The 17,273-nt window shown below is 38.7% G+C and overlaps 1 protein-coding gene across 2 annotated transcripts in view; it reads right to left on the bottom strand.

Annotated features, from left to right (window-relative positions):
• The window catches only part of SLC7A6 (solute carrier family 7 member 6), a 46,851-nt gene that overhangs the window by 13,963 nt on the left and 15,615 nt on the right, over positions 1 to 17,273 (bottom strand). For both annotated transcript variants that reach the window (XM_044987761.1, XM_044987762.1), the window contains 3 exons: positions 11,775 to 11,900; positions 9,421 to 9,565; positions 6,373 to 6,496 (listed from right to left, as the gene is read on the bottom strand). In XM_044987761.1, coding sequence (XP_044843696.1) covers positions 6,373 to 6,496; positions 9,421 to 9,565; positions 11,775 to 11,900 — 395 coding nt within the window. The remainder of the gene's footprint in view (positions 1 to 6,372; positions 6,497 to 9,420; positions 9,566 to 11,774; positions 11,901 to 17,273) is intronic.

Below are 17,273 nucleotides of genomic sequence, written 5' to 3'. Positions count from 1 at the left end.
TAATTCTGAATTTTGTTTTAAGACCACCTTAATGAAAGAACAGAAGCCAGGAGCTTCTAGCTGTGCATTTTACAGCTGAATTGCTAGCATTTTTTTCTGACTGAAGTGTTATGACAAATTAATCCTAGAAGAATGATCACAAAATTAAACACTCAAAAAATCTACTTTGTTAAACAACACAAAAGCCCAATTTACTAAATTTATTTTTCCTGCAGCGAGAAAGTTAGTTTGGCTTCTTGACTTTAACAGCTGGACTCAACATCTGAACAGGATTTGCAAGACTACTACTTTGCCCCCTGAAATGCTGAAATAACAGTTCTGTACAAACAGTTCTATTTGAAGAAGTCTGACTGGAAGCAGAGAGAGAACTCCCCCAATAAAATTTTGCCACAAAACAAAATTCACAAGGTACTTCCTTGTTTTAGGATCTGTCCCATGTTCAGTAAGCGATGGTTGCAGGAAGATAAGATAGTCCTACATTTATTTTAGGACTGTCCACACAAGGACTTTGTCTTCACAACATTCAGTTTGCATTGTAACAAGATGGCAAAGATCACCAGACATTGACAGTGCAACGAATCATGATGCAACACTAACAGTTCCAAAACACCACTGTCCTAAAAGGATAATCGGAAATAGATGTAAGCCTTTCCTGAATTCAGAACTCATGCAAAACTAAAGACCAAAGATGATATTCTGCATAAGACTGAAAACTTCTGCAGTGCCAGTTTGTGTAGCTCATTTCAGGTTTGTCTCACACATGAGTGACCTCTTCTAGGGTCCATTTATACAGGTTCTTATATTGCTCTCAGCACTGTTGTATCTGAGCACCTTCCAGTAATACATTAAGTAACTAACATCTCCCCTATGGGTTTGTTCTTGCTCATCCTCTCCCCAGAGAGAGAAAAGTGTGTGCAGTATAGCATTTTGTTTTGGATTCCCCTGCCAGCCTAGGTCTGTGCACTGGAGGGCAGAGGCAGGGAACAGAAAGATCTGGCGTGAGAACGTAGAACATTTTCCCCCCTTTAAGCTTCCTGACCTTTGAGAACTGTTTCCTAAAGGAAATAAGGAAACTGACTCATGGTAACCTCATTTGCAAGTAGGAAAGCTGCACCTGCAGAAGACCCGAACAAAACAAAACTGCTGAGTGCATAAAATTCTGTGCCACTCACAGAAAGCTTGTTTGTCTAAACAAAAACACTGGGTGAGATCTGTTCAATTTGATCAAATAAATTCAAGTGACCTGCACTAAAGTAGTGACTACATCAACTGGAAATGTAACGGGGTACTCTAATTTCTGGTGGTGCAATAGAAATCAGTTTGTCATGTTTTTAAAAGTGTCTTTCCACTCTGCTTTCAGTGATAATCCTGCTGGCTGGTCCCCACTGCAACCCATATTGCTCCCCTTAAATATCTGAGATGGAAAAATATCTCCTCCCTTTTCCCAGGGACAGAAGGTGCTGCTGCAGTGCAAGGTACAGGGTGGAATCTTTTCTTCATCTTTCAACCACTCGATTAGATCTTAAATAACCGAAATCATGCATGGCATATAGTCCACTGCATGGATATGCTCTTCTGGATATACGCCAGCCTCTTTGGTCAGATCTACACTAAAAAAATTGCATACCCATTTTCCAACAGTGCAGCTACTCAGATCAGAAATTCAAGATAGTGGTGAAAATGCTTGTGCTTAATCTACACTAGAACTTACACTGCTCTTAACCCTAGTGTAGGAGCTGCAACAATGCTGGAAACGGGTACAAATTCTGCAGAATAGGCAAGGACAAAATGTGTTCCCTTAAAATTATACTAACATGCCAATCCTTCTCCCCAATTCTGACTCAACCCCTTGATCTCACACCTCCTGTTGTGTGTGTCTACACTCATACGCTTTGTAGCTATAAAGCACCACCAGTGCAGCTTCAGTGGAAGCTGTAACAGACAGGGACTAGGTTTGAGGACTGTGGTAAAGATGCTTGAGCCCCATCTATACTATAGTTTCCATGACTGTTTACACTGGTGAAGCTGCACAGGCAGTGCATTAACCTCTCGAAAGTTTGCAAGTATAAATGGAGTCTTCAAGGGCTAAAGTAACAGCAATATTTCTATTTACACAGCCCCAAAGGTGTGCTAGTGATTTCAGTGCTGAAAATGAGAAGAGATGAGGGACCTACCAATTAACTAGTACGAACCAGTAAAAAGATCCATAACTCAAATTGAGTGAACTCTTTCAATATACCTATATCCAACAATCAATGTTGCATACCAAAGAAATTCCAATCAGGTTTTAAGTCAGAAAAGTACAAGATTCATAAGCAGATAAGCAACCTTTTTTAAAATACCCTTAGCAAAATAGCTTTTGTTCTCCAAATGTATTACTTCCATATATTCCACTGAGAGATCATGTGACAGGAACTCGTTTCAGAGAAGCTCACCACTGGGAAGGCATGTGCATGTGCCTCTGTTCATGGATTTTAGAACCAACATTGTAAGTCCTCAACTGTCCCTCAGTTTTTCTCTAACTTCAGGCACATACTTTAACTCTCCAAAGTAGAGGAGAGAAAGGAGAGTCATCTGAATCTGCAGAGGCAATACATTTGGAGAACAACTTGAGTCACTAAGCAACCTCTTCTTCATGACACTGTTTCTGCAGATACAGTTAGACTAGAAAACAGTGACAAGCCTCAACAAGAAGGTAGAGTAGGAATAACTGAAATGATAGTGAAAACACTGCTCTCCTGAAGGCAACCTAGTCTGATCTGACTCAGTATTGGGGAAACAAGAGAGAATATGCTTTGTGAAGGCATGAATAAAACTTCAGGTAGCAGCACTGCAAATCTCAACAATCAGCACATGACAAATAGATATTGCAGAAGTTATTGCTCTCCTGGTGAAAAGGGCTGTAGGTCCTTCTGGTACAATAAGCACACTGTATCTGAAAGCAGCAACCCATTACTGCCTCTAATGATAAGTTCTTAAATTAACAGGTGCAGAAGAAGATGCCTTCCTCCCAAACTGGTCTTTTTGGAAGATATCAACACAACCAAAGAAAGTGGGCTGGATGCTAGCTGGCAAAGTCAATCAGGCTCCCAGTTTTCTACTGCAAGAGAAGCTGGCAGTGACAGGCTTAAACACCCAAGAACAGTAATAGCCAAATGCAGATGATAGGCCTAGAAAAGCAATCATAATGGAAAGGGAACTTCAAAAATTGTAAACCCAAAAGGATAACTGCTAGCATACACCACCTTTCCCTTCTGGAGCCTCCCCCAGATCCATGTTCCCATTTAATATGAGGTAAAAGCAGCTCTGAGAAAAGCATGTCTATTCCAGGGATCTCAGCACATTGGTTATATGCCCCATCAACCTTGGACTCATAGGACCAGATGCAAAGATTCTGCATAAGTGAATATCTTCACTCTCCCACATCCAAGGGGAAGGCCATATGGCTCCTCGAAAGAGGAGAGGGCAAAGGACTGTTTTGTTTACTTTGCAAATTATTGTTGAAAGGGAATACTGACTTGAAGGAGGGGAAATCCCTAAACTACCCAAGCATGAAAGAAAACTGAGGGACAGATGTTTGTCATCTGAGCCATGGCCACACCTAGCAAAAGAGGCAGCAAGCTGAAATGCTTACAGCCACTATGCTTCCTTTTCTTAGAAGCAGACACAGCACCCCAAATTCTTAGAGGACCTGGCTGCTCTACTCACAAGCAAGAACCCAAAGACTCTCTAATGGATGCAATAACTTCTACAGCTGGGCTCAAACCCAAAGAGCCATCCAGCACCATCCATCTATTCAGACCTGTTAGATCAAAGGACTTATTGGGCATAACTGATAACTACATAGCCATATCCCTAACCTGACCTCTTTCCCCCATCTGTCAAATCAGAAAGAATCTAACCATTAGACAGAGTCCAAATAACAAAAATAAGGAAAATACTACTAGATAAATATGTACAACTAAAATATTATACTACCTAACCCAATACCGATTCTGATACAGGGAGAGTACTGGGTTCTGCGTCCAAGGGGCAGTTGGGCGCTTTTTTAGTACCTCTGAAATAGATTCCATCACTGCGTGGGAGTGAAGATCTGTAGACACAGTGTCATGAAGGAGAAAGCCAAGTATATGCTTAGAATTATGAAGTCAGATAAGACCCTGAACCTGGAATAAGATGCCGGCCATATACTGAATGGAAAGATGTTATGACTAGTACATGTGCACACTGTAGACAGCAGAGTCCCAAATAAATTGGTAGAAACTAAAAACACTCTAACAATTAGATATTTACTGGCAGGGAAAGGTGACGTAGAAGTTCACAACCACTGCACCACCTGGCTTGAAGTAGTAAAAACAACCCAAATATATGGTTTCCGCCTTCAGCACCCCCCACTATAAAAATTGTTCCTGCACCACTGAAAAGGTATGCTCATTCTGTAGAGTAATAATTAGTTTGTATATGTATAAATGAACAGTAGCAAGGACTCCAGTACATAATTGAAGCTGAAATGGAAGACCAGAGTTGAAACCATATCTGTGACAGTTTGCAAGCAACTTTTGACAAATGAGATGTATTTAGGATTGGCAAACTCCCTTGAGAAAAACTGCAGAACTATAAATCTAAAAAAAAAAAAAGAAGATCTTATATCAGGGATTAGGATGGGGAGAAAGGACAAATTTGCCAGACACTAACACATGGACTAAGCCTAGTAACCAGAGGCTGACATCATATATGAAAGGAGGAATGCTTCATCAATTAGGTCTAAAGCTATACTCTGCTGAAGCCACTCCTTCAGCTCCCAGTTACTGAGAAGAGCAAGTATGGTGGATTCCCACACCAAGACGCCATGTTTGGATCCAGCCTCTGACTAGTATGTGTCAGATTTGAAGCCCTCCCATTCCAGCTTTGGCTGCTGAAAAGGGAAACTGGTCTTTTTTCCTTCACCCCAAAGCCTCCTGACTGACGACAATGGGGAAAGCGACTCTATTCCCAGCTTCAATTTTCAGGGCCTTCTCCCACCGTGAACAGCACCGATGGCTACCTTGGATACTGTTCAAAATGTTCCTAAGTAGTGGCAGAGTGAGATGAACATCAGCAGTTTCACTGCTGCTCTGTATACAATCACTGCACATGGTTAGGATAACTTTTACCCCAGAATCAAAACTTTCCTTTGTCTACAGTGTGTCCTAATGTGCAATGCATTAGAAAGGAAACCCTAACCTGCCCAGTCTTGAGTATCACCGTTGCATATAAAATGCAGATATTTTTACATTCAATAAATCACTGCATCGAGATCCACTAAATCAAATATAGATGAGTAGAAATGGAAACTACTTAGTGGGTTCTTTTCAAAAGAAATACTGTGAAAATAGAATTAGAATCCAACTTCCAAGTCAGAATTAAAAGACACTGTACCATTTTACACTGTACCATTTTCCAGGCCAATGGGGGCTGTGAGAAGCAGCATGGGCCGAGCCACCTTTTCCTGCAGCCCCCATTGGCCTGGAATGGTGAACTGCGGCCAGGGGGAGCTGCAAATCGGCCAAACCTGCAGACGCTGCAGGTAAACAAACCGGCCCGCCAGCGGCTTTCCGTGATGGGCCACGTGCCAAAGTTTGCCAATCCCAGATATAGAGGATATATTGTATCATCTGTAAGACATTATATTATGGAGAATAGGTGAATTACTGAATAAAACTTAGGGTACTTTAAAAAAAAACCACACACAAACGAGCATCCAATCCTCCAAATTCAAGATTTTTTTTCCCCCCAATTTTGTACTTCTGTTTTACAGGAGAATTGTAGGAATTGATGTAATTTTAGTAGGGCTAGGAAACAATGAGTGATAAAACTTACTTAGAGAGAAAAGTACAAATATTAGCACAGCTAAATTGCAACATCTCTATTTGCAAACAGATGATAAAGCTATTTCACACTGAAGACAGATTAACTAGTGACTCAGTACAACATTTTTCAAATACATTTCAAGTTATTAAAGACTATAGCATAAGAATGACTAACATGCTAAGTATTAATGATTCCTATTATTATTCCTTACATACACCTAGTCAGAATCTTTTCAAAATATGCCAGTGGCTTGGATTAGGTGCTGGTTTTAAATAAGACTGCCATTAAGTTAAAAGAAACCAATACACAGTATGCTCATTCACAATATTTGTGTTTAAGACTAGATTTAAGTATTTAGGAGAAATTATTCAATTGGTCTCCCCTTCTAGATTTAGGGGAAATATAAATGGCACAGGGAAGGACATGAGAAACCAGGGACTTTACCTACAATGTAAAGTAGTAAATCTATCCCTAAAATATGAAGTTTTGGCAATACAGCAGTATGGTATATATTTGACTTACCACTGCCACAGCATCACTAGAAAGAACAGCATGAATATCCAACACCGTATAGTAAGCTATGTTGGTCAAAATATAGATAACCGTCACAATGGGCATAGAAACTGCAATAGCCAGTGGCAGATTCCTGATGAGACAAAAAACAGCAAATAGGCTTGGGAAAATTCTAGTTTTTTTTTTAAATATATCATTTCAACAGATATCAATATTTATTTTTTAAGCATTTTTAAACTATTTCCACATCTACAGTTGTGCAAAATTATGGGTTAATTTTTTGTCCTATTAGACTAAAAACACTAAATACAGATTCAAAAAGTTAATGCTTTATAACTGTTAAAACACAAACTGTCAACATCGCATGTCAAAGTAATATCCTTAAATGAAACTCTAATAAGGTCTAAGTAGCATTTTTCTTACTTTGCCTATCTGTCAATGTCAGATGTCAATGGAAATATCTAAGTTATTTAGAGCTAGTCTAAACAGAAACATTTATCAAATGTAATCAAACTGAATGCAAGCTCTTCCTCTTTCAAAAACCTCCTGTCAAAACAAAACAAAGTTTTGAAAAAATTGTCACTCGTTCAGGGTAGCAAAGCCAGCAAACTGGATCAATTCTTAGAGAGTGATAAACTCCAAGTCAGCCTTTTGCATTTATTGGATTTAATATTTTGAAGAGTCATTTACCGTTTAAAAAATAATTTAGCATAGAGTAAGGATTTTTTCCATTACTGACTTAATGACATTAAAAAGGTATTCAACACCATTGCAATGTCATCACTACCATAAAGTCAAATTGCTGTGGCAAAATGTCAGTGCAATACAAAGTAATTAAAAACTCTTTAAAAGATAACTAACAGACCATGATTCTTGGGACTGTTCTCCTAGAGAGTGACTAATGCAACACTCGTGGTTCAAAGATCTGAGCATCGTACTGGTTAGTGGCTGAGATCCATCCAGAGAGCAATTACTTACTTCAAATACCAGTTTAAGCTACAATTTAATGATGTGAAACAAGAACAAAAGGAAAGTGCCAGCTCCGCAGAGAAGAAAGGAGAGAAAATGTAGAATATAACTATGTTCTTCTCAGCAATAGCAAGAATTTTAATTGCACCAAAGATTAACCAATATAATTATATCCCACTACATTCTTGGAAAACAAGGAACACAAGGATCATTCCTGAAATATATATATTACTAATAGACATTTAGTAATAATCTAGTACCCCAGTGCAGTGGGGTGGCTGTCCCACATAGGCAGAAGAAGGGTTAAAGCAGCTTTAGGGAGGCTGCCCAGAACCCAGCCAATTAGAAGAGGGCTTATTGAGCCAGCCAATAGGGAGAAGGCTTAGTGGAGCAGCCAATCAGGATCAGGCTGGCCCATATAAGAAGGGCTGCTGAGCAGAATAGAGGCAGTCTCTTGGGAGGAGGACTGGCTGCCCTGTAGGAGGGTTGAGAGAGACAGCAGCACGGACAGAGCAGTGCTGGTCAGGGTCAGGGGAGCAAGAGGGAGCTCCAACCTGATGGCTGCCAGACTGAGGCCCTGATACAAGGACAGAGAAGGTGCTAGGGCTGCGGGGAAGTGGCCCAGGGAAACAGATGGTGGAGTAGGAGGCAGGGCAGTACGTGGCTGCTGGCTATAGAGTCCCTGGTCCGGGACAAGCAGCCTGAAGTACCCGTTGTAATGGATCTGTGGATCTTAGCATGAAGAAGAAATGCAGACATGTCACCTAATGAAACAAAGAAAAAACTGGAATGGGTCTTCAAGAGCATTAATCTTCAAGAAATAAAAAGCCCAGGGACCTTTTCACATTTAATTGTGGACTAGAACTTTCACAGGACAAGCATAAGACAGGATGATTATGGAAAAATTCTATCATACTCAAAGGAATTTCAGGAGATCAAAACACCTCCTTATTCTTTTGAGCATTAGTATAATATGGGCGACTAGAATGTGAAGCTTGCTTTATGAGTGAGAGTCACTGCCAGGAATAAAGCCTGCTGCATTAGAAACTTGAGCTTATGAACAACAAATTGATGTAAAGGAGGTTTCATCATCTTAATTAAATGTTCCTAGCAGAAAGCTTGTTTTTACATGAAATCCAATAGAAAAAAATTACTTAACTGTTAACACAGCAGAATATTATCTTTAAGAGGAAGGTGAAAAGATATTGCAATAGCACTCAAAAGGGAGTTTGTAAAATAAATGTTCTCTGCCAACAGATGCAGAAAGACAACTAACGTAAGCACAGTGTTAAATCTCTTATGGGTAGGTGTACAACACTCACTACCAAAGCAGTTAAAAAGAGACATTGTCAGCCTGAAATCTAGTCAGTTAAGAGATGGTTGCTAATTGTCATTTTGCAACAACAATTCTTAAAGGAAAATGTGTCTCTCCTTTGCTGTGTGAAAGCTCAAACAGGGCAAACTGACTAATAATGTATAAAGCAAGCCAGCTGGGGAAAAAAGGAAACCCCTCTCTCTCTCTCATCTTTCAGCTATAGCAATCTTAGCTGTTACTTGTAATAGGTAAAAACTGTCAGACAGATGTGAATTTTACATTAACCATTTCTGTTTAAAGACTGAGCTACACAATTAACTGACTTGTCAGGTGCACATTTGCAGCATTCACCTGTGTGTGGGGATTATGTTTTGAGACTTAGAAACTGTCTTGGCAATTGCACAAATAAAAACATTGTGTGCACCATTTACACTGCAATATTGAAGTCTATTTGTAAAGAACTATCCATGATACGTAACTGCAAAGTAACGATTGCTAATCAACTAGTATGCTGTAGTCATCAAGGCTTCCTTACTTTTAAAGTGTTTCAGCCGTTAATAAACCTTACACTTAATAATCCTGTGTTGGTGATCCAGTATAAAGTTGTGAGAGTTGTGTGTCCATACAGAGTAATTCTACCATAATCAAATTCCTTGTCAGCTCAGAACACATTTCAGTGAAAAATAGTCACCACCTTAGTGACTTAAGAACTGTCTAGGTTTAATGAAATAACATCCTTCCTTTAAAAAAAAAAAAAAAAAGGAAGCCTTTACCTTTCTGGGTTTTTGATTTCTTCTGTTACAAAATTAAGGGTATCCCATCCTGAGTAAGAGAACAGGGCAGAATACAGTGCAAGAGAAATGTCTCCTAGGTCCCAAGAAGATCCCTCAAAGGAATTCTGAAAGTGTCCTGAATGTCCTGTGTGTTGGGGGAGAAATACATACAATAATGTATGTATGACAGTAAGTAAAAATGTTTTTTAGTTTGATATACAAAGTTGCAAAACAAGCCAAGAACTAGGAATTCTGACATTCTCAAGATCACTCACTGACCCATCCTTCCATTCTGCCTGTTACAGCCTTGAGAATAAGCAGGGCACTTAATTTTGTAAATAGTCTACTCTATGGAGAACTCAGAAAGCATTATTATTATGCAATAAATACCTGACCTGTTCACAGTAACAGCAGAGACAGAACTGAGGGACAGTGAAGTACAGGCTTGTAACTCAAAATACAGTTCAATCATAGTTGTAACAGCGTTGGCAGTATCCTTTTAGCGCAAGCCAATGTATACAAATGAAATGGTACAATTCTATGGGTCATACTATCTCTGAAATTCTGAACCACTTCGCTTGTGTGTGTCAAAACTAAGCCTTTTGGGGTGGTTGGGTTTTTGTTTTGTTTTTTGGAGGGCGGGGGCGGGGGAGTCAGGGATTACTCTCTTTCAAAAATGCACGCAGATTTCTAAAATCAGTCATTTATCCAAATGGATAAATATCTGTATCTAAATTTTGTTAAAGTTCTGATTTATTTGATGAGTTACAGTTACTTCATAGGACCAGACTACTATCCATTACATGAATACGTGCATTTTAAGAGGTAGACCAATTTAGTTTAAGTATCAAAAGGGCAAATTGATAGCAATTAAGGGAACGTAAAATCTAATTAAATAATAGTTGGGAGAAAATCTTCCCAAGTACACTTAAGTCTTGTGTGCTATCAATACTGTTGCGACTAATATCATTTACGTCACCCTTCAACTTGGAGTGAGTTTTTTTCCAACATGTGCTGACATTGTCAGCACAGTGGCAATACGATAGCAATATAAACAGTTTATAATATTGACTACAGGAAGGCAAGTTACTATCTTGTTCATGCCAATGCCCAAATATATAGCTACAGTTCTAAACACCTTGTACTTTACAGCAATATGTTGCTATGTGTAGGGTGGAAAAAGCAGTTTATAAGGCATTGCCAACGTTGACCAGCCTAAATATTTGAGTCCTTTAAATGTGTCACTGCATCTCTCTCCTCCTCAGTATCTTGGATGACACTGAGAAAGATGGAGCAACAGCCAAGTTAGGAGGAGGGAAGAAGGTAGGCAGCATCCAGGATGTTAGTGGTAAACATATTAAGGTCAGTGGAGCAGCTGATGGTACAGAGGTGTTTTGAACTGAAGAAGTGACACACTGTGCAATAGTGCTCATATAGGCACGTTTTGTTCCATACTGGCCCAAGAATAAGGAAAGAACAAGGGCTACAGTCTCTCAACAGTGACTTCACTCTAAACACAGAAAGTATAATTTGGACTAAGGACACATTTTTCATATAATTTAAAATTGGATTGTGTACTTTAAGCCAACACAGAGCTTCCAAAACACACAGGAGTAAAACTCAAAAAAAAAAGTTTGATGGAAAACAACTTTAAACTAAAATATTCTGACTAATAAGAAAAAGAACCAGCAATAAACTATTTAATGCTGAACAATAAAGAAGAGAAGTCAGGAACAAAGCAAGCTGGGCTGATACTCCTTCTATAGATGCAGTACAGTCACCTTCAGAGGCACCCATCTAAGTGTATAGCTCCTTTTAAATGGCTTTGAGTCCATTCAGCTTCACAGACAGATATCTGTGAAGGCATACTTCTGAAGAGAAGTATTGCAATTTTACAGTTTTGTGTAATTGCACATTTTATCCAAAATCCAGATTACAAAAAGCTTAGATTGAGGTTCACTGAACCTAACAATATGATAGTAAGATTTGTTTACTAGATGTTGGAGAGATCATATTTCTCTATTCATATTGTATTTTGCAAGTTCTGCATGTTGCTGCTTGCTCTTTCATTCCACTAACCATTCCAAACTAGAGGGTGTAAAATTGCTTAGGTGTGTTAGGCCAATTCAAGTATGATCTTAATTCACAACATTGGCCAAGTTGTTAATATCTGGATGGATATGTTGAACCTTATTGCTTAATAGAGATATCTGGTATTACATAAATATAAATTTAACATGACAGATTAAAAATACTGTTTTGCAGCTACTATGGATATTCCTAATGAAAACCAAACTGATTATTCCCCAGCCTTATTGATACACACCAACCTCTAATTAGTTTCATACACTTACCCTGGCATAGTTTAACAATTCCTGTTATGATGATGACAATAAGGGCAATGACTTTAGCATATGTGAATACATCCTGCACCCTTGTTCCCCATTTAACATAGGCACAATTTATAAATGTTAGAAGACCTAGGAGACAAAAAAGGAAGATGAAAATGAAGTGATGAAAATGAAGTTATGCATGATCTTTGTTAGGCACAGATTTTAATTACTGTCCATGTCAGTGTATAGATGCTAAATTTAAACTATGCTAAAATAAGCTTAAGAGCCTGGAAAATTAAACTAAGCAATGTTTACTGGCACTCACAACATATTGTCTTACTATTATGCATTGCTTAATTTATGACAAAAGAACAAGAATGGGGAACATCAATTCTAAAGACACATTCTATTCTTTTTGCCAAGGACAGGAAGAAAGACCCTCCACCACATGTCAGACCTGCTGGGCCTGTTCCCATTTTCCTGGTTTTACCCCTCATTCTTGAGGCTCCGTTCTGCAACTATCATTCAAGTCAAAGGCAGCAGAGAATTTCCTCTCATTTTATATTTTACAATAATGTTCTGGTTCACCTCAAAACTCCTTTAGAAGGTGCAAAAAATGGTAAGTTAATGATTTTGCCCTTTTCTTGGTAGCCTGAAGATTAGTTCAACATCCAAGATAATTTCACAGGTTTTATAGTCTTTAAAATGTGGAATTTGGAAAGCTGAAAATGGACATTGATAATTCTCTTGAGATCAATTGCACATTTTAAGACAGTTGAAAGAGACAAGGTTAGAACAGATCTGACCAATTAGCAGGGTAAGCTCCACAGATAAGGCAACATTTGACTGATGGGAAAATTTTTTAATTAAAACTGGTGTTAGTGTGATGAAAAATAGAAATAAGGAGACACCTTGGGGAACACAAATTCACATTCCTGTACAACAGTAATTTAAGATTGGTTCTTCAAAGAGTTGAGCCCCTCTGGCTATATACAACGTATTCTTTTACTTAAATTATGCAGAGGTTACCATTTTATTTTCCTTCAGTATTAGCTGTTCACAGACTGCTCAATTCTAGATAATACTTTACAACATAAAGGCACATAATATTTGGACCACATTAAGTAATGTTGTATAATCTGAGGATATTTCCCAAATAGCTCAATAACAACCCTATTTGACAACTTTAAAATAATTTGAAAACATTCAGTTCTGTCTCTTTGGGAATACACTCCCTCCCACCCCCGGTTAAATTAAAGGAAGTTTTCTAATCTCACATGTATTCCAGCTAACTGTGGCTGGCTAAGCAGCAGTTCTGCAGAAAAGGACCTGGAGATTACAGTGGACGAGAAGCTGGATATGAGTCAGCAGTGTGCCCTTGTTGTCAAGAAGGCCAACAGCATATCGGGCTGTAGTAGGAGCACTGCCGGCAGATTGAGGGAAGTGATTATTCCCCTCTACTCAGCACTGATGAGGCCACACCTGGAATACTGAGTCCAGTTTTAGTCCCCCCACTACAGAAGGGATATGGACAAATTGGAGAGAGTCAAGTGGAGGGCAACGAAAATGATCAGGGGGCTGGGGCACATGACTTACGAGGAGAGGCTGAGGGAGCTGGGGTTATTTAGTCTACAGAAGAGAAAAGAGTGAGGGGAGAATTGATAACAGCCTTCAACTACCTGAAGGGGAGTTCCAAAGAAGATGGAGCTCAGCTGTTTCCAGTGGAGGCAGATGACTGAACAAGGAGCAATGGTCTCAAGTTGCAGTGGGGGAGGTCTAGGTTGGGTATTAGGAAACACTATTTCACTAGGAGGGTGGTGAAGCGCTGGAATGGGTTACCTAGGGAGGTGGTGGAATCTCCATCCTTAGAGGTTTTAAGGCCCGGCTTGACAAAGCCCTGGCTGGGATGATTTACTTGGGGATTGGTCCTGCTCTGAGCAGAGGGTTGGACTAGATGACTTCCTTAGGTCCCTTCCAGCCCTGATATTCTATGATTCTGTGACTTTAGACTTGCTCATGTAACCAAATTTATCAGATCATCTCTCCTCTGATTGCTGTTGCTACACACTACATTCAACAGTTCGCAGTATTGCTCTATTGTGTTCATTTTTTCCTCAAACATCTCCCCAACCTAAGTACCATCTGAATATTCAGGGATTATCTAGCTGTATCTTTATTGTTTTTCTACAATTCAGAGGAATTTTTGCACTATCCAGATTATAATTAATTTATTTCAATCCTGCATTTTAGGCACTTCCCCAGATGCAGATATCTGCACTAGCCACCAATATATAGTTAGTGAAATCCAATTGTATTTTACAAAGCTTTCTTACTGAAAAAACATGGTATTATAAGGGTATCTTAAACAATGTAGTCACATTGATTGATAAAGTGATGTAGTGGCAAACCAAAACTAACTAATATACAAAGCAATTTTCTGGAATATTATAAAAAGTTATACTCTTATATAGTTTAAAACTTGGTTAAAGAGCTACAACCCAGCAAGGAAAAAAAAAAGGAGGCAGCACACGGAGATAGGAATGTACTTAGTCCAGTTACCCCATGGAAAAATGATAATTCAAAAATAATAAAAAACAAGGGTAATGATCCCATACAAGCGTGAGACTAGTGAACTTGAAAAGTTGGCAACTGAAAAGGATGAACCACATTTCCTTCAACTTGTCAAGACTGGGAAAAACAGAAGTATCAAATTTCGAAAACCATGACCGTAGCAGCTCCTGAGAAACACTCAGGGGAAAACAATTGGCATCAGATCTGCCTTCCAACATAAACAAACAGTTGTTTTTGTTACTCTATAATAAACCATACTTATGTGAACAGGATTTTTTATTCTAGCCAACCATTTTTAGGTAATTATTTTCCATATGCAAATGATTTTTTATGAAAAGTTTTTCCTATTACGAAGACATTAAAACATTTGGTCTCTGTTTTCATGACAATTTGATTGTGAAGTGCTGTCCTATCTCTGGAGTTTAAAAAAAATCTAATTAAGAATTTGGACAAACCAAACCATTTCACTGTTAGACTATGCTTTTTTTCTGGTTACTAAGGGTATGTCTACGTTTACCTTGGATCGACACTGTGGCGATCGATCCACTGAGGGTCGATTTAGCGGGTCAAGTGAAGACCTGCTAAATTGACCGTAGATTGCTCTCCTGTTGACTCCGGTACTCCACCAGAACGAGAAGCATAAGATAAGTCGACCGGAGAGTTTCTCCCATCAACCCAACGCAGTGTAGACACTGCAATATGTCGACTTAAGCTACGTCGACTCCAGCTATGTTATTCACGTAGCTGGAGTTGCGTAATTTAGGTTGACTTAACCCTGCAGTGTAGACCTGCCCTAAGATTACTTCTATCAATTTTGTTGCAGCTGTTGTCAATTTGCTAGCTTATATTGATAGCATTGTAAAGTGTGGCTCTGCATTTTGAGATAATATCCCATGATGGTAAAGATTTCAGAAGTGAATGGTAAAGTGTCACAACATTTAGAATTTTCAGGAACCAGATGATATTGCAGTGTATCAGCTAGTAAACAATTTGTATTTGTTACTATGTATATTGGAAAACAAAATCTGCATTTTTGCACAGAAACTATCCCCAATAACGTTCAGAGACACTGCTCATGTTGGTTTTCCTTAACGAGTTAGTACCCTTCACAGATTTTATTTGATTCTCAATTTTAGGTTGCAAACTGCTGCCACGTAGCAAGGGAGGACTTCTGTAGTGAGAGAGCTACAAATAAAAGTAGTGCAGTGGGGTGAGTCCTAGCAAGGAAGTCAAGTGGTTGAAGGCAGAATTTTAAAGTACACAACTGATTTCTAAAACAAAGCTTTTCTGCAAAGGTTTCTCCCTGCTGCCATAACCACAAAGGAGACTGATTTATTAAATTACTTCTCCTTCTCCAAGATAGGTACATCTTAAGATTTAACGCTAGGTTAATCAAGCATGAAAGCCATAGCCTTTTCAGCCAGAAATAATGTGTCTGCTTTTCTCTCATTTCTTTCTTTAACATAAGAACAGATATACTGGATCAGACCAATGATCCAGTATCCGGTCTTCCAACAACAGCCAGTGCCAGATGCTTCAGAGGGAATGAACAGAACATGGCAATTTACCAAGTGATCCATCTCCTGTCATCCACTCCCAGCTTCTTGCAGTGAGAGGTTTCGGGAAACCCAATGCATGGGGCTGCGTCCATGACCATCCTGGCTAACAGTCATTGATGGATCTATCCTTCATCAACTTATCTAATTCTTTTTGAACCTAGTTATACTTTTGGCCTTTACATCATCCCTGAGCAATAAGTTCCACAGGGAGAACGTAGGTTGTGTGATCTACTTTCTTTTGTTTTGTTTGTTTGTTTTAAATCTGCTACCTATTAATTTCATTGGGTGACCCTTGGTTTGTGTGTTATGTGAATAGGTAAATAACACTTCCTTATTCACTTTCTCCACACCATTCATGATTTTATAGACCTCTATCATATCTCTCCCCTTAGTCGTCTCTTTTCTAAGCTGATCAGTCCCACTCTTTTTAATCTCTCCTCCTATGGAAGCTCTTCTTAACCACTTGGAATGTTTGTTGCCCTTTTCTTTTTGAGATGGGGAGATCAGAACTGCACACAGTATTCAAGGTGTGGTCTTACCATGGATTTATATAGTGGCATTGTGATATTTTCTTTCTTATCTATCCCTTTCCTAATGGGTCCCAACATTGTTAGTTATTTTGTCTGCTGCTGCACCAGAGCAGACATCTTTAGAGAACAAGGACACCAAGATCTCTTTCGGTAACTGCTAATTTAGCCCCCATCATTTTGTATGTATAGTTGGAATTTATTTTTTCCAATTTGTATTGCGTTGCATTTACCAACACTGAATTTCATCTGCCATGGTGTTGCCCAGTCACTCAGTTTGGTAAGATCCCTTTGTAACTGTTTGCAATCAGTTTGGACTCAACTATTTTGAGTAATTTTGCATCATCTCAAAATTTTGCCACCTCACTGTTTTTACACCGTTTCCAGATTATTTATGAATATGCTGAACAGCCTAAGTCCCTTGGCAGACCTTGCTATTTACTTCTCTCCATTATGAAAATAGACAGTTTCCTATCTTTTAACCAGTTACTGATCCATGAGATCAGTTTCCTTATTGTACAAAAGGGGATTTTCAACTATCAGAGCCTTATAATAAAACATACAATTTACAATCGTAGGCACAAAAGGTATTTTCTCATCTGTATGATAGAGAAGGAAAGATTAGTAAAATTTTACTCACCCACCCATGGTGGATAAATATATATATATTTTTTTTTTTAAATAAAAAAGTTGGATTTTTAAATTTAAATTTGAAGTCACTGGCTAAGTACTAAACCAGCTTTTGACAGCAATAGCCTCTTCTGCAGGCACTGAGAGAATATTTTCTTCATTTAAACCAGTTCAGTTGAATAACTAGAGTTCAATCAAAGATGAGAAACTGTTTGGAAGTTGAAAAAGCTTGT

The sequence above is a fragment of the Mauremys mutica genome, chromosome 14, assembly GCF_020497125.1.
Source record: "Mauremys mutica isolate MM-2020 ecotype Southern chromosome 14, ASM2049712v1, whole genome shotgun sequence".
Lineage (NCBI taxonomy): Eukaryota > Metazoa > Chordata > Testudines > Geoemydidae > Mauremys > Mauremys mutica.
The sequence above is the reverse complement of the archived record's forward strand: the minus strand, read 5'-3'. Positions and strand labels throughout refer to the sequence as shown.